The following is a 22095-nucleotide window of genomic DNA, read 5'->3' on the forward strand; positions in this document are numbered from 1 at the left end:
GAGCAGTTCACTGCAGTCAGGAGAGAAACACAAAGTGAACTGAAATGCAAACTACACAATCAGTTTGGAAAGTTTCAACTTGATAATGACCCTCAGGTAAAGGCAAACACTGTATATCCTCCACAGACTTTGTTTTGTCCTCTAACTTTTAACGTCACGACCATCCAAACCTTGTTGTTGCAATCGTGAAAGTAAAACATAAAGTTCTCCATTTCCCATGCAACGCAATGGAGTCTTTTTAAAAAACATTTTCTTCTACGCTAGGGCTACCAGTGTTCAAAACTCTACTACTGTTGCTACAGTCAAACCAATACTGTTGATTGACTATGAATTATTAACAATTTGTGACTTATGGGGTTTGCTGTTCTTCTTTTAGGTTTTCTTTTTTCTTTTTTTATAAGACTGCATGGTAGCAAAAAAAACTCTCATTTACAAGCCTTTTTAGCTTGCTCGTACTCATCAACATCTTTTTTCAGGATCCTCCTACATTTAACCAAACCCAATTATCTTAGTTCCCACTTCTGGGAAGCACTTGGAAACCCAGGCTGATGGGGATTTCCCTCTATCTCACTCCACACATGACATCACTGTGTGGCCTTACTGTAAGATATTTTTGGGCTTGTGTTTCAAATAATACTGGAATACGCAGACTTTTGAAAGGAAATGGTGCAGAGCTATTATTTAACTGTAAAGAGTGTATGGTAAAAAGATACAAACTATTTTGACATCGCAACCATAGAGTGTTGCAATACTGCACTATGTTTACACAATTCAGCCGCTAAGATTTCAAAATTACCCCGACTGTAGAGACCACACTAATTTCTTTTGAATAAGTTGCATAAATGATTTTATTTAGTTTCATCATGCAACCCAGTGTTGAAAAAATGACAAATAAATGACTTTAATTGCTTGATTCATAGTTGAACCGACAACGGGTGAAGCATAATTTGACCTCTTCAGAAAATCTTCAGGACAAGACGTCCTGTTCAAGTTCAGCAAATATTTGTATTTGAATTCTTGTCTATTGTTCACAAAGATTAAAAAGAAAAAAATAACAACAGCAACAGATAAATAGAAAAAAGTTATGTGAACGTATGGGCTGCTCCCCTCTCGTCAGCGTATGCCAGCAACCACAGCAGTTAGCAGTTCCCTTCCTCAGAACCAAGTGTTTCTTTTATCAGCGTTAAGCAGAGCTTCCGCCGTTCAACATCCTCCTTTCCCTGCCTAACCTCTCTGTGTCTGTATGACCGACCAGCCTTGATATTCATTGCTCAGAACACATGCATCTATTCTCATGTATACAATTATGTACACACACAGTTAGTTTATACACACACATGCATAAAGACTTACACAGCCCCCTAAGTTACTGATTTCTGCTACAATTGTATTATTTGTAATTCTGTTTTCCAACACCAGTTATATCAGAGGTGAATGCATACATTTAAAGAATGAAGGAGTGAAAAAAAGATCAGAAACTATTAGGAAATACAATACTGATGTTACGCAACACTATCTTTATCTGAACATCTTGAGATAAGCTCTGGCCTCATGACATTCAGAAGAATGATGCAGCATGTTCAGGTTCCTCATTTGCTCTGTTTCAGGTAGCGATAAAATGTGACCATCACGACGGACATCACCCACAGTTGCTCCGAGGAGGACTGTGTGCGATAAAGATCGTTGGATCGAACTCCCCCTTCCTTTACAGTTGAAAACCTGCGTATCATAAAGTGAATGCCTCTACATGTTATTGTTTTTACATCCCTTTTAGTTGAGTTAGATATTAAAAACGAACAAAAAAAGATATATTTTCTTAACTTCTTTAGTTCATATCAAAATTACAAGTAGTTAGTCGATCAATATAAGAAAAAAAGAAGTAATACTCCATCTGCCCTCTCTTTTTTTTTTCCCTTCCCAGAAGCTGACTCCAAAAATATTCCCTTTTTGATACCACAACCCAAGACACACATTCATTTTGTTTAGGAGTTAGGTGGTTTTTCCACTCATGTCTGATACAGCTTTCTGGATGTTAAAACAAAACCAAAGATGCCGCATTCCTCCATCTTTAATGAACAAGTGAAAAGCCATGGAAACACAAATAGAGAGGAGGTGGGGGACAACACAACATGTCTGACCATTATTTCCACTAGATTAGATTTAGCACGCCCCTAGCACGAAATCTGATGGTCATTAAGAGAATTTACGCCTAAGTGAGTCAACTGTGGGCAGCTCCCAGCCAACATGTCGGGTATATTTTTGAAGTTTGAAGCACAGAGGTGCACAGTGGGAAAAGGCTGACTGTCCTTGCGAGGTTCGGGGCGAGCTGAGGAGCAGAGATGTCAAAGACTAATTGAAGCAAACAAACACAAACAGAGAACGTGGGCGTTGACCTGGGAACTGTGTCCAGATTCAAAACCACTGTGGTCACAGTAATAACAGGGTGCTCTTTGGCATGCTGTGGCAGTGGTTGAGTCAGGGGCTGGGTGCTAGGAACTTGGGTTGGGAAGTCCCTTCTTTGATTCCTGGTAGACATTCACCTTTCTTGACTCTGTCAGCCACCTACTTTTTCCATCTTAGAACAATGACAGAGAAAACACTGAGATTTATGTCTCAGTGGGATGTGATATTGTAATGGGCCAGACAAAACCTTCCATGTTCTCATGGTCTTTGAATATACAGAGCCTTACTGAAAGTCTTGACTCTGTTTTTGTTTATTACTGGCCCTGAAATGTATATTTATTTAACAATTTAAGTTGAGAGTCAGGACAGTATTCAGAACAAATGTTCACATTGATTACCCCAAGCGTATTTATTATCCTCACATCCTCTGTGTTGTCTTTGTAATTAGAAATGCAAATGTTTATTCTATGTTGAATTACTACTGCTGTGTAGAAGGAGGCATTCAAATGAGCTTTATCTTTTTAATGTCAAATGTAATGCAACCTTAAATCACAAGTGTTTTACTCGCTCTGAAAATATTCAACCCCGCTTTACATTTTGTTTCTGTAGTCTTTAGAATTTTCCTACCTGCAGAAGCAAGTTTCTGTTATAAGAATCAGCATAAACTGAACAAAGATCACATTTGAGATTATCTAACATTCTCACATGTCTTATTGCTAAAGAAGCAAACAATTTTAATCAAGAAAGTTTCTGTATGTATATTTTTGTGTATATTTATACTAAATTGAGAACAATGTAGCAATTTAAGTATACTTGTGTGCAGTTCATTGGAGATTTGTTCAGGCTCCAGTGGTTTGCTTTTATGTTCCACATTGTCAAAAAGAGTGAATTTGCACATTAGAATTCAAGAAGGAAAGTAATTGTGACATCGTTTTTTTTTTTTTTTTTTTGCTTAGCATTTCTGAAGGGTAAAAAGACAGTCGATGTCGTTTCATGTATATTTTTCAGTACAACACTCGCATTTCTTGCACACTGCGGTTGTTTTCACAACAGACAACAAACAACAACAGGGTTTTTCCTCTTTTTTGCAAATGTGCTGGTGATCCCTCATATCAGGTTATTCTGCAAACTTGCAGTTACATTGGTTTCTTTATCTGTTTTATTTAAGTCTTTGGAGAGATCATTTGACATATAATACATATATATATATATATATAAATTCATACTTGAGTATGAATAAAGATACTTACTTTGGTAAATCTGAAAGTCACCCACATAAACAGTGCTTGAATAAAATTCTTAAAGTGTCATATATTAAATATACTTAGTTATCATAAGTAAATTATACATACACATACACGTATGTTTATTTTGTATTCTATGGGTCCACTGATCATTGGTCTTGATTATCAGATCCAATATTCAGTATTTTTTAATTTATTTATTTATTTGATTTGGTTTTATCACTGATACACTAAATTAATTTAAAAATGTGCTACTTTGGCAGTCATGAATTGTAGTGGAATGGAGGTATAAAGTAGCAGAAAATGAAAATACTCAACTACCACAAAATTGTACTGACACGGTACTTAAGTATATGTACTTAGTTACATTCCATCACTGGCTTGAGAAGCTGAATTAACTGACCCATATTTCAGCATTCCCATCTTGTTATGTCTGCTATCATCAAAGTATGCTTTTAAAGATGAAATCCATCCACCTTTTCTGTACCTATTCATACAGTCTATGTGTCGTGCACAATGTACACGGTGGGGGGTCACCGATACAGCATGAGCGCTCTTGAATATTTCATGTGATGCAGATTAGCTCCAAAATGTAACATCTCCACTATCAGTAATTGTGCGAAAGCCGTTGCACAATGGGGCAGTTCTGCACAACAATGAATTCCCTGCTTGCAGTGCTTCAGATCAGGGCAATGAGGGGATTTTTTTTTTTTTTGTGAGGGATTTTAATGGTCACTTGCTATGTAAGACACGCTCCCCTCCATTCTCCCCCTGCTCCTCTCTCTCCCTTGGCGGTTGCACTGCCAGATAGAGGAACAATGTAGTCTTTCTTACCTGTCGGAGGGCGTACATTCCATCTCCACTAAACTAAGTCTCAATCCTGCCTCCAACCCACCCCTGCTCGAACAGGGCCCTCACTGCAATGTCGGCTCTGACTCCAGGTGCTCTACATCACACTCCTCATACCTTTTCGTTTTGGGCGGATTTGAAAAGGACACAGTTCTTGTGCGGTTTGGCCAGGACAGACACAACTATCTGGCTAGTTTTTCCACTTACTTTTAGTCATTTAATCTGTTTTGTACTTCTTGAAATAACATGATTAGAATCAAAATTGCTTACAGGATTTCTTTTTCTGTTTGTTTGTGTTAAATTTGTAATCATGTACCTACTTCAGTGTGGACTGACAGAGTGCTTGTGTGCCAGACTGTTGGTTTGTGGTTTGTCGTGTGGGCAAAAGGGAAATTCGGAGGTTGGGGTGCAAGTGTGCTATTAAGGATACAAGAGTGCAAAAAAATGTGGTGTGGGTGCTTTACAGGAAGATTGCGTTTGTCTGCACAGGGCCATCCCATTTATGCCGGTGGCTGTATGTGCAGCTGAACAGAGAGAGACAGACAGTCGAATCAGAGATAGGGCAGGAGGCCTCCTGTGTTTTTACTTCTTGCGATCTGTAAAAAGTAAGCAGGCAGCACAGCCTACGTGAAAAAAGAGCAGAATCTCCTTTTACTCATTTTTTTCTTTTTCTTACCACCAGGATTGTGCTGGAGTTTTTTTCTCTCTCTCTCTCTCTCTCATCACCTGTTGAAGAAGCAGAGAATGTCGCTCAGGTATGTTCATTCACATCTTCTGTCTACTGATTTGTCAGTTCTTTACTTTTTCTATGACAAGATTCCCACTTGAATGATGTCCTTATTACACTGCATTTAAGCAGTTCTTATGCTTCAGATAACATGAAATAACGCACCAATATATAACAAATAAATCCATTTAAAAAATGTTATTATATTGTTGTAGAAACTTTCATTCTGTTTTAAGATTTGAAGAATACAGCGATGTAACGACAGATTTCCATCATGCTGACAAATATTTCTCAACAACTGGAGTTATTTTTATTTTACTGATTCAATTTGACTCACTGTCTTGTCAGCGTCTTGTCAGCGTCTTTATTTCAATGACTGAACCAGTGAACAGATTTTTTGAGTTTTCTCAGTGAATCATGTTTCAGTACAGTATTAAGAAACTTACCGCAAACATAACATCAGTTACAGTAGGATAGTGTGGTTGTAACCCCATGTGTCAGAGCCTTTAGTAATGTGCCTTCCACAGACAATAAAAAAAAACTGTTTAAAAGACAATGATACACAAATATTGTTTGTTTTGAGGGTCAGTAAAATGAAATTATACATTTAAATAAAACAATCAGATAAAAAGAGGAAACAATGGTTAATACGGTTAAATCCTAATCATGGATTATATCAAGGTATAAGAATTATTTGAAAACTTTTTTTTTTATCAGACTGGAGACTGTTTAACTGATGAATTAATTATTCAATTAATTCAGAGGATAAACCAATTGAACCAAGGCTCTCATCGGTGACACCTTGACCTAAATAGCCTGCCTGACTTTGAGCATTTGTTAAACTTCTTAATTTTAAATAATTCTGACTTAAAGAGTATCTTCAGCTGCTTCCTGACACTGACCATAGGTCGTCACAAATTTCTTTCTGCATTATTGTAAGTGGAGTCGCTTCAGGTTGCCACATAATCGCATCACTTTACGCATTTATTGATCGGAAGGTTCTAAATTTACAGAATAAAGACATGATATATCAAGGTACCAAAAAAGACATATGCAAGTAATTTAAGGTACTTTTTTCTGCGTAAAGGTTAAGAATAATATCATATATCCAGTCCACACGAAGGTGAGTTTTAAGTGACACACAGCAAGGTGAACAAGGAAGCTTTTAACAAGAATAATTTAGTTAATTTCATTGTTGAGTTAACAAGGGCAACACTGATTGTTACATAGAGGAAAGCAACAGATGCAATTGGGACAGGGCCATATAATGTATACCCCAAGCTAGTTTGCACATCCAGTCCCTGGCTAAGTTTTAAAATTAGGCATAAGTTGTCTAAACAAGCAGATTTAGAACAACAACAGAAAAAAAACAATAAAACACATTGTGTTTCTGTGTATGCGTGCGTCTGTGTATTGCATTATTATGACTATGTACACATGCGGATGACATGCGGGTACGCAGAAGTATAAATGTCTGGCATGTAAAGCGTACATGTATGTGAAAAGAGGATGAATTTATACCAAAGTTATAGTTTCATCTGTGGATTTGGGAGCTAACAATTCTGATTGTGTTTTTAACTCAGGCCATAATTGCGTGTCATAGGCAGGGCACGGCAAGCCAATTTTATTCTATTTGTATAGCAGCATTTAGAAACAAGGCAATGCAAAGTGCCTTACAGGGACATAGAAATGCATTAAAATAAGACCTTGAGCCATGAAGAAAGCATTTCACTAAAATATTGTGGAATATCAGTTGGTAGAATCAAAATTGCTTACAGGATTGGTGTGGATTATTGTGTATCTAAAATAGTTTAAAGATGATGACTGCCAATATTTTAGCAATGCACCAAATTTTCCAAAGCAGCCATCAGGCCCCTGTCTGTCTGAGAAGTGCACGCTGTTTTCCCGCAGATTGTCTTATCAGGGGTTGGCATAGCTGCACCCTGGGACAGCTGATGGGAGGAGTCAACTCAACTGAACTGTACCCTTCATCTGTTCCACAAAAAAACCTACACAACACCCAAACAGCCATTCATATAGCACTGACATGGGTACAGACATGTAATGCACTGTGTGGTTTAGAAATGTGCATTCGAAGGCACAGCGTGACTCGATGGTTAGCAGATACTTGGCCTGAGTGAGTGTGGTTTTTATTTCTTCTTTGTGGTGTGTCAAAGTTTAGAGGCGAGGTAGGTGATAACCTGCTGCTCTCCGCCCCGGTCAGGTTGATGTTTTGCTGCAAGAGCCTGTCCTGAATGTGTTCAACGGCCAACTATGTTCTCCCACTGAGGAGAACCTGTGAGGTAGGTCTATGACAGAAAAAAAAAAAAAAAAAAATTCCACAATCCCACCTAAAATAAACCTTTTAATTTTTAATCGGTATTCATTTTCCTGTTAAAAGGCATTAGGCACTCCGGGCAAGCTGTGTGGGGGAGTGTCCATGTCAGCTAATTTCTCTGGAGCCAGGTCTCATGGAGCCCCTCAGGACACAGAGATGGATGTGGCTTGGCAGGAGCTGATGGCCATCACAGAGCTACAGGTAACTCTTTAGCACTGACTGAATTATAGCAGTGTAGACATTGTTTTATTTTGCAAACAACATGTTGTGTGTCTTACGATACATTGCACTGCTTCATCACAGATGTGCAGGTTGAATTGTTTTATGAATAAATGCATAGGAGGACACTTTGTAAGACAACTGTATTACTTATCTAGGCTCCAAAATCACAGAAGCCTATTCAAACCTTAACAAATGTGAATGTATCTACTCAGTAAAAGTATGCTGTTCTCAAGAGTCATGTTAAAAGAGTATGAAACACGAGAGTCAAAATGTGTTTCATAAATGAATCCATTATTACCAAACAGAATATATCGATTCATTTATACAAACCTTTTATGTATTTTCCTGTAGTATTATTATAACTGTTGAATAGAAAGGCAACAATGGCCCATCTGATTGATGGCAGGATGAAGAGATTGTGAGAGGGGAGCAAGTGCTGTATGTTGTTAGCGGCCCCCTGCTCCGCACAATAGCCATCTGTTTCCAGGTGAAACCCGATCACATCTATGAGAGCTCTTCATAGGCTATGGGTGGCATGCTGAAGTGGGGGGCAATGTGTTCTATAGAGAACCAGATGAATTGTGAAAAAGACACTGTTCGCCTGATTAACTGAGTTTAGAGAAATTTAGAAACTGCTGTGAGTTATTTTATTGCTGTTGGTGTGATGTCTACCTATGTGCCTATCAATCATAGCACTTTTGTTTCGGTCACCAGTTTGAAGGCCCTGGTGAAGGCTCCTATGAAACAACACAGTACCAAAGCATGGAGCCCATGGTCCCTATGGGAGGATATGGAATGGCTCAGTCCCATCCTGAGCCTCCTGCTGCTGCGGCTTGTGAACTCAGTACTGCTGGGACTTATGATGGATGTTACCCTCAAGAAGTTCCCGCCTGTCATCGTCTAGGCAACGGCACAGAGGCAATGTACGGACACTGCGAGTCTCAGCTCAATCAAAGAATGTTCCCAGCCTCCTCCCATGTGCAGCCCTCCCTTATGGCTCCAAGGGAACAGATGAACATGTCAGGCACCATCCAAGGGCACAGGAGGGCCAACACTTGTCTCGCTCAGGGTCTGAATCGGCACATGCTGTGGACTACACATGGACAAAGTTTGCACCCTCGCTCAGCTGACGACCTGGAGTCAGACTCTGGTCTGTCTCTGGGTTCTAGCCCGCCTCTGGCCTCCCCAGATAATCCTGGCAGCGGCGGTGGTGGTGCACCAGGGTACCAGAGTGCAGAAATAGGTATGACTTACAGTGATGGTGAGCCTGACAGCATGACTGAACACGCCAGAGCAGCACACATCCATTACTCGATGGACTACCAGAATCAATCTCACTCATATTTACACTCAGGAGCACATCCGTCTTACTTTTCAACCCAACCCACTTTGTCTACACAACCCGATGGTCCTTGGTCTGTTAAACAGCAGGGTCAGCCCAGTGCACTGAGCAGTTTATATGTAGACTCAGGAGTGTCCAGCAGAGGGAGCTCACAGCCTAACATGTATACAAAACCACAAGGAAGCATTTCCTCTCCTGCTCCTGTCAGCAGAGATGAGCGGAGGGCCATGGCTTTGAAGATCCCCTTCCCCATGGATAAGATAATTAATCTACCTGTGGATGACTTCAATGAGCTCCTGACACAATACACTCTGACAGATACTCAACTAGCACTGGTCAGGGACATTCGACGGAGAGGGAAGAACAAGGTGGCAGCTCAGAACTGCAGGAAAAGGAAGCTTGAGAGCATAATTCACCTTGAAAGAGAACTGAGCCAGCTGCAGGCCCAAAGAGAGCATCTGGCAAAGGAAAGGCTGGAGTTCAAGCACAGCTTAGCTTTCATTAAATGTCGTCTCACAGACCTCTATTCAGAAGTATTTTCTCACTTAAGAGATGAAGATGGACAACCATACTCAATAGATGAATACTCTCTACAGCAGACACCTGATGGGAAAATTTATTTGGTACCTCACACAAATATGCAAAAAAGAGAGCAATGCTGAAGGCTTGTGGACTGCCTGTTTTTTTTTTTAAATATATATAAATACTCCAACAGAAGGTACACTGCCTGATTCTGCCATTTTACAGTATATCACCTTGCTCCAATTACACATTTCATGTGGTGCAACCCCTTATAATTGACCAAAACCACACTGGATTGTTTTATAAAAAAAAACTTTATTAAAAAAAATACACTGCACAGCAGTCTTCGGTAAAAAATATAAAAGTCTTCAGCACCAGCCTCATTGTTCTGCATACCTGTGAAAACACAATCAAGTTTAATAAAGACAAAATTGAGAAAATGTGATGTGCAGGGTTTGATGATTCATACCTCATTTAGGCCATTGTCACTGAAATGAAGCCAGGGTTTGGATACCATGTGGAGTTTCCTAGAAAGCAGAACATCCAAATAAGTAAAATGTAATCTTTCAAAAAGAGTTGTCATTTCTGTTCATTGCATGCAGTATGTTGTAGTGCCTCTTTACACAATTAGGAGGCCAATTTTACCAGTCAACATTGGTGTGAGTCATAATAAAAACTTGTTTGCAAAGGTTACATCATTACTGGGCTACACAACTCACTACCAGCTAAATGACAAAAGCAAGACAAACTATCAGTAGTTGAGAAGGCTGGTCTTACCTACAGACAGCACTTAAGCCTTTTGGTAGCTGCTGCCTGCTAGCCTCAGGATTCTGTTCTCACTCTCCCCTGCTTCAATGATCCTCGCGATGGTTTTGCTACTTCTCTCCCTCAGCTGGCTTCCATGGCTAGCCTCAAAGACTTTGCATGTAAGCTAGCATCTTCCAGATGATCATTGCAGAACTCAGGGTAGAGTCTGTACCAAGTGATGACTCTTTATGATGAATGCGTTTGTACACCACTCCTCATGACCCAGTATTGTAAATGCATTGACATGAGTATGTGGCCACTTGTACGGTGCTTCTCACAATAGTCTTTTCACCTCACATGTAAGTGTACAAATGTGGTCTTGAACACCCACTTCGTGCAGCATCTAACAGTGAACCCTCCATTTCCCAAACCACTAAAGACGCTAACGAGACTTTTTAAAAAAAACTGAAAGATGGTTTATTTCAGCTTGATTTGATTCAATACAAATAAAAACCAGACTCAAAAGAAAATCTACATAAAACCTCAGTGGAATGCTTAGTTTCCAGAAAACACAGTTTGATGAAAAAACACAAAACGTTTTAAATGAAGACCCTCCATGATTTATCTACTGTTCATATCTTCTTGCAGCAGCTGTAACCTGCCACAACTGTTTGGCTGAGCAGATTTAGGAGGTAAACCTGCAGCTGCCCTGTCACTTCGCTTGCTCTCCTCTCCTTGCTCTCCTCTCCTAAGTACTCAGTCCTGTTGAACAATACGGAACAACATTGTTAACTGTGCACTGACTTTGTATGACCTGACATCCAGAGTGAATTTCTTTTTAATCGTTAGCTACACTTAACGTGTCCCTTGCGACTACAAACTCTGGTTTTTATGATACAGAAATAGTTTGGGCATGCCTTCAAGAACTTACCACTTCACATTTTAAAATCGTCCTGTACGGCCATATCCACCATTGTTTGAGCTACTTCCATAGCCACCTTGAAGTTAAAGAGAAAAATTTTAGTCAAGACTGCAAATTGTACCGCACGCGCATCTTTGCTTCTGTCAGCTCAATCTTACCGAAGCTCCTGCCGCCACCACCTCCACCACCGCCATAGTTGTTCTTCATCGGTCCAAAGTTGGAGGCCTGGGGGTCGTAGTGGCCCATGTTGTTGTAGTTATTTCCTCCTCCGCCTCCACCACCGCCACAGTTACCTATGATCATTTCATTAAGTCAAACTTAAAAACCATAACCTGGGCACAATAGAGAATTTTGTAGAAAGGGAGGCTAAACACTTACCATAACCATTGCTGTCATAACCGTTTCCTCCATAGCCACCGCCGCCGCCGCCACCACCCTGGTTGTAGCCACCTTGGTTATACCCCCGGTTGCCGCCGTTATTATAGCCACCAGGGCCGCCAGGACCACCACCATAACCTACAACATACATTCTTTGATTACAGGTCGAAGTTGCAATAGTGAAAATACTTAGGACCAGACATGATTGTTTACTTACCACCATCTCCTCCATTGCAATTGTAAGGGCCATCTCCATATCTACCCCTGCCGCCTGAAAGAAAGATGTAACCCATACTCAGAATTTGTACTTGCACAATTAAAATCATGCCCATTGAAAGTAAGACTTACCCTGGTTGAAGCCTCTGTCGAAGTCGTAGGGCCTTCCCCCTCCGCCCCCGCTGCGACCTGAACAAAAAAAAACAAACATTAGCCTGGAAGAGTTACTGTGCCCGCGTATGCATCTTGTTAATGAGTTAGGCCAATAATGGGGGCATACCTCCCCTCATACCCATGCCTGCTGTTTGCATTTCCTGCCTTGTGAGGGCCTTCCTCACTTCACAGTTGTGAGAGTTGATTGTGTGGTATTTCTGGACTGTAGGGTTGAAAAGGGGTAATTAGTAGCCGCTCAAGACAACCAGTTAAACATGACATTCTGCAATCAAACATCTGTACTTACTGACAATCCTGTCGACTGAATCATGGTCATCAAAGGTCACAAAGGCAAAGCCCCTCTTTTTCCCAGTATTGCGATCTGTCATGATGTCAATCACCTCAATTTTGCCAAACTGCGTGAAGTAATCGCGCAGGTGTGACTCCTCTGTGTCTTCTTTGATTCCTCCAACGAAGATCTTTTTCACTGTTACGTGTGCACCTGGTCTGTTTGAGTCCTGGAATCGAAGGAGAATTACAGGAGAATTTGTGCTATTGCCTTCAACTACTCTCCCGCTATACAAAACTCATTGGGAAGATTTTTCCTCAGATAGTCAACATACCTCCCTGGAAACAGCTCGCTTTGGCTCGACAACTCTTCCATCAACCTTGTGTGGGCGGGCAGACATGGCTGCATCAACCTCCTGTACTGAGGAGTATGTGACGAAACCAAAACCCCTGGATCTCTTGGTGTTGGGATCCCTCATGACCTACAGACATGTTTCCTTCATTAGTCTCATTGTTGGCCACAAATCACATATACATGCTTTCAAAATCATTAAAAACAGCACAAATGGGGGAAAGCGTTCAAGGGCAGTAACGTTTTTGTTTTTCTTAAAGGGGTCACAATGAAATCCACTTACCACACAGTCTGTCAGGCCCCCCCATTGCTCAAAATGAGCCCTCAGGCTTTCATCTGTGGTCTCAAAGCTCAAGCCCCCAATGAACAGCTTGCGAAGCTGCTCCGGCTCGCGAGGGACCTACACAATGGACAAAGCAAGGCATTAGCGAGGCTACACTTAAGAAATCAAATGCACACTGAATACCACTGCGATGACGACAACGGACACAATAAACCACTACTGTATTTACACGGCGCGGACCGTGTTTAATCCCTGCGTCACATATCAAAAACCGGGATAGGGTGGAGGAGGGGATGTCGCCGCCATTAACGTTAGCAGAGAGCTTCAGTGGTTGTAGCTGCAGCTCTGTTTAAGCACTGGAGGCATGTGCGTGCTGACCCAACTATCGTTTTGTCCATACGATTACCGACGGCTTGTTAGTATGACTTATAAACGTCATACACAACCGACAGATTCATCAAGAGGCCACGAGGATCAGATGCTATAAAATGGCGGCATTACAACGTTGGATAGCTGCTGCGGGTGATGTGTTGAAAATCCAGTCTGCTGAGTATCGAGTATCGAAGTGGCTTTTAATAACTCGCTAGTATACAAAACACCCAATGTGCAGGATAATACAGACCGCCAGCAGCGTCTTGGCTGTGATACTGATATTTTGAAAGACTAGCCAATTCTACAAAGACTCATTGTTTGGTAACGCGAGTCTGTTGAGGTTAATGTAGAGTTTTCCATGAATGAACCACTGCCATGATCGGCGAGACTCCTGGATTTCAAGGATACCAGTCGGCATGAACAAAAGACCACGAGGCCCAGCTGCTATAAAATGGCGGATATACAAAGCTCGAATGCTGCGGCAGTTGTGTAGAAAACGCAGTCTGCGTTCTCGCAGTTACTACGAACGACCTTTCTTATTCACGAAGCACACATGCAGAGAACATTTATATATACATATATAGGTATACGGCACTCCACTTGCAACACTCACCTCTTTCGACATATTGTATCAGAAACCTTGAAGACTCCTTGTAATCTGACCGGAGAGAGGCGATGTGCGTCAGACGAGCCCAGCCCGATGCTCAACTGTAGAATAAATAGCAGGGGATACACCTCTTCCCTGCAGCGATTGGTCAATCGTTCCCGCTGCAGTCTGTCGTCAGCATTTAGTGGTTCTTGATTGGGCCAAATTCAATCAATCACGACTATGGGCCAATAACCTAACGGGGGGCGGGTATTTTACAGGCCAGACAAAAAATTATAATTCAGGCAATGGACGCTCATGTAAGTGGAAGGGAATGTGTAAGATATAATGTTGCATAGTGCTACCAGGTCAGTAAGCATCAACAGAAGCAACATGGTATAAAAGCACAGATAAACAGCACATTTAAACGATAGACTGCCAGTCCTAAATCAGTCAGATTTTTCACCTGAAGTTGGTGCTTTGCCCTTTTCTCAGAGTATCAACGGTACTGCACCTTTCTCGGACATGCACGCGTGTATCTCTACAATCTAAAAAAAAAATATATCCAAAAAAAAAAAACCAGTTGATGTACAGTTCTAATGCATCGCAGTAAACACATCCGATCTCTTGAAGAATTAAGTTGTGATCAGTGGGAGCCAAATATGTAGGTCATCAGCTGACCGAGGGGCGGGTACATTCATTGTGCGCCCCGAACGCGCGCTTTTTACGCACGACACCTTTATGTGAGCCAGGCTAGATGCTAAAATAGCTCCACCGCTGGCCTCTCAGTCTGCAGGTCCACAAAAGACACGCGTTATCGCTGCGGTTACCCGGTCAGAACCAGCGGTCTTCACATCCAAAGGGTAAGGGATATTCAACACACCGATGAGCGTCATGCCTCTCAGGCCACCGCTCTACGTTTACGTTTCTGGTGTCAAATATAGCTAGTGTTAGCATGTTGAAGCGTTAGCTTGCAGGCTACTTGCTTTAGCAAGTTACCCTTTCATGTCCATTGATTAGCGTGTAGCTTAGCAAACAAAACATTGACGCTAGCTGTTATATTCTCTTTGCTTTGTGTACGAATCTAATTTTTCTCTTATCGTTATTTGTATTTAAAGGTATTTTTGCGGTCGGACAGTTACTGAGAGGTCGCTGGCCAGCCAATTAAACGCTAACTGGTTTAGCTTTTCTCAGGTTCCCGTGCCTGTTGCAAAATTTAGTTACTTGACTTACAATGAAATGATGCCATTCGTTGATCAAACGATAATATTTGGTCAGCATTTGGCTGACGTTAAAGTCCACCGACCTCTATTAGTAAGATCCTGCGTCGTGCTAAACCATACACAGCCGCACACATCAGCTTCAGCTCTGACAAGGTTCAAACAAATTTACCTTAACATTAGCTTCTCCATCGTTTTCCTACACAGGGAAGTGCCATTGGCCTGCGACAAACTAAGCTATGGGCAAAAAGTCTCGCGAAGAGGATTCATCATCTTCTGAAGAGGAAGAATATGTTGTGGAGAAGGTGCTGGACAGGCGGGTGGTGAAAGGCAGGGTTGAGTTCTTCCTGAAGTGGAAAGGATACTCAGAGTAAGTTGTTGATATAGCCAGTGTGCTAACTGTGCTTGCATTTGCACCGCTAGATTCAAGCTACATCACCAACACCGTGCAGGAGCATAGCTTTAATGTAAACATCACGTGTATTGTATGCCAAGTGGATATCTGTTTTATTTTGAAGTGTGTTATTGCATGTTTTCACTTGGGGGGGTGATTCAGAGCTTGTATTGTCGATATCCTTACTCAAGCAGGCAGACATTCACTAAGAAAGATGCATGTGTTTACTGTCATGTTGCTTTAAAGATCAAGAAATGATCAGATGAATGGCGTTGTTAGGGACGTTGTAGGTTTTTATCAAGTTTAATCCCATCATATTAATTTCAGTATTTCACTGATCTCTGATTACTGCTGTCTGCGATGAGCTGTGGCTTCAGTGGTGATGATGTGATGCACTGTGATCTTCCTCAGAAAGCACAATACGTGGGAGCCCGAGAAGAATCTCGACTGCCCCGAACTCATTTCAGAATTCATGAAGACGTACAAGAAAAGCAGCAGCAGCGGTGGTAGCTCCACACCTAGCAGCGGGGCCAGCAAATCAAACACAGGCTCTTTAGGACGCTCCAAAGAGTCCAGTACCTCAAAGAAGAGAAGCTCAGACGACGATGAGGAGGGTGGAAGTAAGCCCAAAAAGAAGAAGGAGGTACGTACTATGTCATTACATTTCAGCTTTGAAATGTGTTTTGGATGCAGAGATGTTTAAGCGCAACACAATCTGGTCTTAATGAAAGGATGCTATGAAAGCCTGCAGTTGCATAAATAATTTGCATGTGTGTTGTTAACACCCTTTTCAGTCATTGTGTCTTGCATGATGGGGACTCAAAATGTAGCCTTCCTCCCTTCAAAAAAACAATGGTTAATCCCTTGATTTAAAAACTGTTTGCATGACAATTAACAACTTACAAGTGACTTGTTTAGAAGAGAGGGAAACTGTTGCTCCTGTAGGAAGGTTTAGTTTTGTATTAAACGTTACCTTTTCGTGTATATTTTAGGCTCAGTAGATCATTTTGAGAACAGCAGACACATTGTGTAAATCATGATTTTATTTAATATATCTAAACAGTTAGTTCACAATCCTGCTATTGTTTGCATACACAATCATTTTGTGTACTAAAACAATACTTTTCTGTTTTGTCGTCTTGCAGGATGAGATTTTAGTTGCACGCGGCTTTGAGAGAGGACTTGAACCAGAGAAGATCATTGGAGCCACTGACTCATGTGGAGACCTGATGTTTCTTATGAAATGGTAGGTGTTGCTGATGTGTTTATGTCAAACTTTGTTTGTGGATCTTTCAATGCTCAACGTCAGTATTAGAATGGGGAAAAAAATAGAAATTGTCTTTTGTCATTCACAGCTTTCTACTTGACTATTGACTTTGATATCAAATAGGGCTGCAGTTTAAGACAAATGGATTGCCTTTTTGCTGGGACTTGGATTCTCTCCAGTGTACCTTACCTACAATCATGAGAAACATTTTATTAAATCTCCTGCCCAGGTAGTGTGATACACCAGATTAGGGACCTCCAACATTTGTTTCCTGTGTGGCAACAATTTGAGATACAGTTGTTTGGTCAAACTAAGGTATGAAAAACTCATTCTGCTAATTATAACAGCATTAATGACTTGTAAGTTTTCTGCAGTGGTATTTCCACTTAAGCAGGTACTTAGTTTTAATTTCTATTCAGAAGAAACAGCTATTCATGCTCTTCTGGTTTCTCTGCTTTGTACTGCGGTACAGCAATTGCGGTCTGTGCTACTACTGTTTGCAACGTGCAATGGCATGATTCTTTGAAACAGCAGCTCTCGATATGCCAGATTGCCACTGACAAATTACCCATTAGCAGCACTAATAGCTTAGCTGTCCATTCATATACAAACAGTAAGCCACACCATAAAACTTAATGTCATTACACATTAGCTAGATGGATATATGTGTAGTACCTCGTCACTCATGCCTGGTCAAGCTCCATTCCAGGGTGTTTGCTCACACAAAATGAAGCAACAGTTGTGCCATGGCTGTGATTTCCTAATTAACTTTTTTTTTTAGCCCAAAAATCTTGATCAGATATAAAAGGAACATAAATAATTATAAAAAAATCATAGGCAGATTCACAAGCTGCAGCTGCCTTCTTTGCTTATGAGAAGCACAATTTATAATGTTGTCATTGTGTGATTTATTAGAAAATGCCACTGATTTGGTGGTAAAACATGATCTAACTAATGATAACAGGTTAAAAAAAAAAAAGGTCAAATTTATAAATGGCACAAAAAATTACAAACCTCAACTTTTAAAGAAAACGACACAAGGCATCCCATTTTTTTTTTCCCCATTGGTGATGCACCTTAAACTGAAAGACGCACAAAAAAATATATAATTGTCACTTTTAAATGGCTGTGTTGTAAAGTTTGCATAAAGGCATTCACAAGGACAGATGAATGATTGAGTATTTGCTCCTTAAGTTGGTACGTAATTTGACGTCATAGGCAGAAATAATGCATCAGCATTGTACAACCCAGATTCCCAAACAGTTGGGACGCTGTGTGAAACATAAATAAAAACAACGCAGTTGTTTGCAAATGAACTGTTTAGTGAAGTTTTCCTGAGCCTGTGTTGTAATACTCTTTTATTTGCTGCTTGGTTTCACAGAGTGATCTTCACCCAGTCTTTTGCTTGTTAACAACTGAGCCTTTCACTGACCCCCCCTTTCATACCCAATCATGGCACTGTCACCTGTTAGCAATTAACCTGTGCGATCTTTCAGACTTTTCCTGTCTTTTCTCCAGTCCATACTTTTTCGAAACAAGTTGCTGGCATCAAATTCACAATAAGCTCATATTTAAGTCGCTTAAGTTGATAATCTTTGTGTCATTTTCAGTTGACTCTATGTCAGTGGATATCGCATTCTGTTTTATGTACATATAAAAATGTGGAATCGGGTAGTATTTACAATTTACTGGCAGTTATGTGGCCTATTATCATGTTACAGAATGTTATAGAATGTATTATTTGTCTTCATCTTTGAAAATCTCCAGGACCGAGATGCTGTATGAATGAATAAAATAGAAATTTAAAGACAACTGTTGGTCTTTTTCTCCTGCAGGAAAGACTCTGAGGAGGCCGATCTGGTGCTTGCCAAGGAGGCCAATCATAAGTGCCCACAGATAGTCATAGCCTTCTATGAGGAACGTCTCACCTGGCATGAAGACAGTGACAAGAAGGAGAAGGACGCTGTCACCGCATGAGTGCATCACCTCAGGAGGAAACAGGACCTCCTCCACTGCAGGGACTACCTTTTGAGTCAGATATTTTTCACACCGAAAAATCCCATCCTCCCCCTTTACCATGTCCGACAACAACATATAGACAGTGGACACAGTCGTTTTATCTCCATTCTTGCCCCTGCGGAGCACAAGGGCCCAGACTGCTGAGAACGATCCATCAGACGGGAGGAGAAGCTGTAGTGGACATGGGTGATATGCTACTGGGGTTAGGGTTTCTGCTGTTTTGTCTTCGTACTCTTTACCTTCTTTTTTTTTAAATGTCTTAACACATCATGTTTTAGTCCGTACAGGATGCTGTTGTGTCAGTAAGGTATTTTGCATCCACAGCCATCTGTTAAAACCCAGAACGTAGTCGAGAGTCAGAGGTGGTACAAGCTGCATTGACCACGTGTCTGTTCCACATCAGGTGCACATCCCCCATGCTATAGTCTTTATAGGCAGTGCACCTCTTTGCTTTAAGAACCCACTGACATCGCTGAAGATAAAACTGTAGTTGTGATATTCAGGAAACAACCACCGCAGCACTTTCCTGACTGCATAATCACTTCCTTTTTTAAGACTTTTTATCTCCTCTAGATTTCTCAGTCTGTCCCGTCTTACCAGGGTATAATTACTCAATTTGCAAAGTTGCAGATGACACCGGCCAATTATGTCTTTATAATGAATGATATCCTTGTTCCCTTTTTTTTCCCCCCTTCCTTTTAAAATGTAATTTTTATCTCCTCATTTCCAAGTTTTAATGTAAAACTGTGTGGTCTTTTTTTTGTTTTGTTTTGTTTGTTTGTTTGTTTTTATTTCTTTAAGCGCTCACCAGTTTAGAAAAGGACAATAAAACAACTTTTGCTCTGTTTTGTACCTTTTTTTTTGTTTTGGTTCTTTTTAACTGCAGTGATCTTTGGACCAGTCTCATGCAAACCGGTTAGACAATCGTCACTGTATCCACATGCAATGAAACCAGCATTCATCACCAGTCATTAGGTTCTGCCACCTTGTGGCTAAAAGATGAAAGTCTTTTGGACCAATTTATGATTACAGCCCTGCGGTTTTAACGGTGTTATGATCTTGTTAGTGAAACTTTGGTATATTTTTTTTACAGTGTACAGTGGTAAATTCCACTCGGCAATTAGAGTACCGGTATTTGTTGTTGATATCATTGTAATGTTAATTTGAAACAATAAAACCAGTTTCTGATTGGATTATGCATATTGTGGGTTTTATTGAGATGAATAATTTGACTGGTTTTAGCTATTACATTTTCTTTTCTTGAAAATGTTACCTGGCAAGTGGAGGTCAATTTTTTTTTTTTTTTTACACAACATGGATGCCGGTTTTGTATTTTGATCGACCAAATGTTTAGTGTGTACAGAGCTCTTGTGTTTTTGATTTTCTTTGTTTTTGTGGCATTGTGAATAAAGGCTGACCTTCACTTTCATACATGCAGTACATTAATCACACCCCTTGATATAACTTAGTTAGGTTGTGTTGTCATTTAATTTCATTAAAAATAATTTGTCCTTCCAGAGTTTTGCCCCCAATTTTTGTAGCCTTTTTCTTGTGTCAGCTAAATGTTACAAATATGTGTACAGTAGCACCCTTTAATAGACAATTTAAGTGTTAAAGTTGCTGTCAGGTGGCTTTTGGTAGATTAAATGTTGTGTAGGGAGGATGAGTTACTTTAATTTAAACCCACACCACAGGACTAACAGAACTGCTGAGAGCCAGGAATTTGAAAACATGCCATAAGATTAATTTGATGGGGAGTGTTTTGGACAAAATGAGTAATTACCATGCTACAATAATCCTTAGCTTAACATTAGGAATATCTTGATATCAGGGGGGAAAATGACTATCCGTCCTGGGGGAATGATAAAAAGCTATGAGTCAAAACTCTCCTGGGACAGAAGCTGTTTGACGTTGCCTCTGTTGACTGAGATCTATGTGTCATCTGTTTTCTTTGTTGAAAATGTTTCAGGCGCATCAGCCGCTCTCACCCAGCAGATGGCGCTGTTCAACAACACCCACGCAAAAGTTATAACACCATTTTTATGCAAGTCATTCACAGCCCAAACTCTTAAAGCTGCTTATTAATGATTCTTGTCTGAACAGCCTAAATGGACCATCATGCTGCTTTAACAGTGTCGTGGATTCATGTCGTGTTTACTGACTCACATGACATCTCTGTCTAAATGTCAAATGGCTTCTGAGTCACTAAGGCTGTTTTTAACATGTGCTGAACCACCTGTAGATGCACACAACGCCTCACATGGAGTCAACATTAGTGTCGGTTACTAGTGTACCAAATCTGAAAATCTGTCTGTTTGTTTATTTATTTTGTTTCACTGTATGTATTGGTGTAGATTAGTATTAGTATTAATCAAATACAACCAGTCCTTTAATCATCTTTATTATATGAAAAACATTCAGGAATTTTAGTCAAGGGTTAGCAAATTATTGTTTTGATTTTTTAAAAAATGTTTTTATATTTACAAGTAAACAATGGTCTCCGCTTGGTAACTGCAACACCAGTTGAACAAACCACACGTTTATACCACGTTTATACTAGAATTGGTTGTAATTATAATAATAGCATTTATTTTATGTCATGATGATGACTACATTTGCTAATGACTATTTTTCAACAGTGGTGCGTGGTTGCCTATAGTTGTGATTTAAAAACAACAAATATATATATATAAAAATATGTATACTAATATATATATATATATATATATATATATATATATATATATATATATATATATATATATATATATATATATATATATATTACACCCCTTGATATAACTCAGTTAGGTTGTGTTGTCATTCATTAAATCCTTTGATCCTTTGAACATATTTGAATATTATGGGATGTGACCCTCCCAATATATTTTATAAGTACTGCCCTGTTGTGCTGTGAAGCATGCCGTGTTCAAACTCACAGATTTAGTTCAATTTGTTGTGAGGTTTCTAGAGGCAGTATGTTAGGATTAAAATGAACCACAATACAATAATGAAGAATATTTCAAATTATTTCAATTGTTGATTTTTGTCATGTATGCCTTTATTAGATAGTTATATAGACATGCTAATCCATAGAAATTAGGGTAGAGAAAGAGATGGGGAATGATTCAACAAAGGTCTCTGATCGGATGCAAACCGAGGACATTATGTTCACGCATGGCTGGCACCTTAAAGCTCAAGGCCATGCCGCTTCCATTTGATGTAATGATGCAGCCATAAAAGACATTCAG

The 22095-nt window shown here is 40.1% G+C and overlaps 3 protein-coding genes across 11 annotated transcripts; 2 read left to right on the forward strand and 1 right to left on the reverse strand.

The window, feature by feature from the left end:
- Window positions 1-37: 37 nt before the first annotated feature.
- On the forward strand, window positions 38-10087 carry nfe2 (nuclear factor, erythroid 2). Of its 6 annotated transcripts, none has more exons than XM_037103533.1 (5): window positions 38-96; window positions 5179-5251; window positions 7448-7526; window positions 7625-7762; window positions 8498-10087. In XM_037103533.1, exons 3-5 carry the CDS (start codon window positions 7479-7481, stop codon window positions 9785-9787), a joined length of 1476 nt encoding a protein of 491 aa, XP_036959428.1. In that variant the 5' UTR covers window positions 38-96; window positions 5179-5251; window positions 7448-7478; the 3' UTR covers window positions 9788-10087. The 6 variants fall into 6 exon arrangements, with proteins under 6 accessions (XP_036959428.1, XP_036959427.1, XP_036959429.1 ...); XM_037103534.1 differs by lacking the exon at window positions 38-96 and adding an exon at window positions 5024-5101; XM_037103532.1 differs by lacking the exon at window positions 38-96 and having other exon boundaries at window positions 4694-5251; window positions 7401-7526.
- Window positions 9943-14127, reverse strand: hnrnpa1b (heterogeneous nuclear ribonucleoprotein A1b). 4 transcript variants are annotated; one of them, XR_005075974.1, is made up of 12 exons: window positions 13972-14127; window positions 12987-13103; window positions 12687-12833; window positions 12371-12581; window positions 12191-12286; window positions 12043-12099; window positions 11912-11965; window positions 11695-11832; window positions 11475-11609; window positions 11326-11392; window positions 10117-10174; window positions 9943-10043 (listed from the first exon to the last, which is right to left on the reverse strand). XR_005075974.1 is itself a non-coding variant. In XM_037103541.1 (11 exons), exons 1-10 carry the CDS (start codon window positions 13981-13983, stop codon window positions 11337-11339), a joined length of 1005 nt encoding a protein of 334 aa, XP_036959436.1. In that variant the 5' UTR covers window positions 13984-14127; the 3' UTR covers window positions 10847-11156; window positions 11326-11336. The 4 variants fall into 4 exon arrangements, 3 of the variants coding, with proteins under 3 accessions (XP_036959436.1, XP_036959435.1, XP_036959434.1); XM_037103541.1 differs by lacking the exons at window positions 9943-10043; window positions 10117-10174 and adding an exon at window positions 10847-11156 and having other exon boundaries at window positions 12209-12286; XM_037103540.1 differs by lacking the exons at window positions 9943-10043; window positions 10117-10174 and adding an exon at window positions 10847-11156 and having other exon boundaries at window positions 12203-12286.
- A 448-nt stretch (window positions 14128-14575) lies between these two features.
- cbx5 (chromobox homolog 5 (HP1 alpha homolog, Drosophila)) lies at window positions 14576-20042 on the forward strand. The gene is made up of 5 exons (XM_037103547.1): window positions 14576-14807; window positions 15372-15534; window positions 15970-16201; window positions 16704-16804; window positions 18661-20042. Exons 2-5 carry the CDS (start codon window positions 15404-15406, stop codon window positions 18800-18802), a joined length of 606 nt encoding a protein of 201 aa, XP_036959442.1. The 5' UTR covers window positions 14576-14807; window positions 15372-15403; the 3' UTR covers window positions 18803-20042.
- The last annotated feature ends 2053 nt before the right edge of the window (window positions 20043-22095 follow it).

The sequence above is a fragment of the Acanthopagrus latus genome, chromosome 7, assembly GCF_904848185.1.
Source record: "Acanthopagrus latus isolate v.2019 chromosome 7, fAcaLat1.1, whole genome shotgun sequence".
NCBI lineage: Eukaryota > Metazoa > Chordata > Actinopteri > Spariformes > Sparidae > Acanthopagrus > Acanthopagrus latus.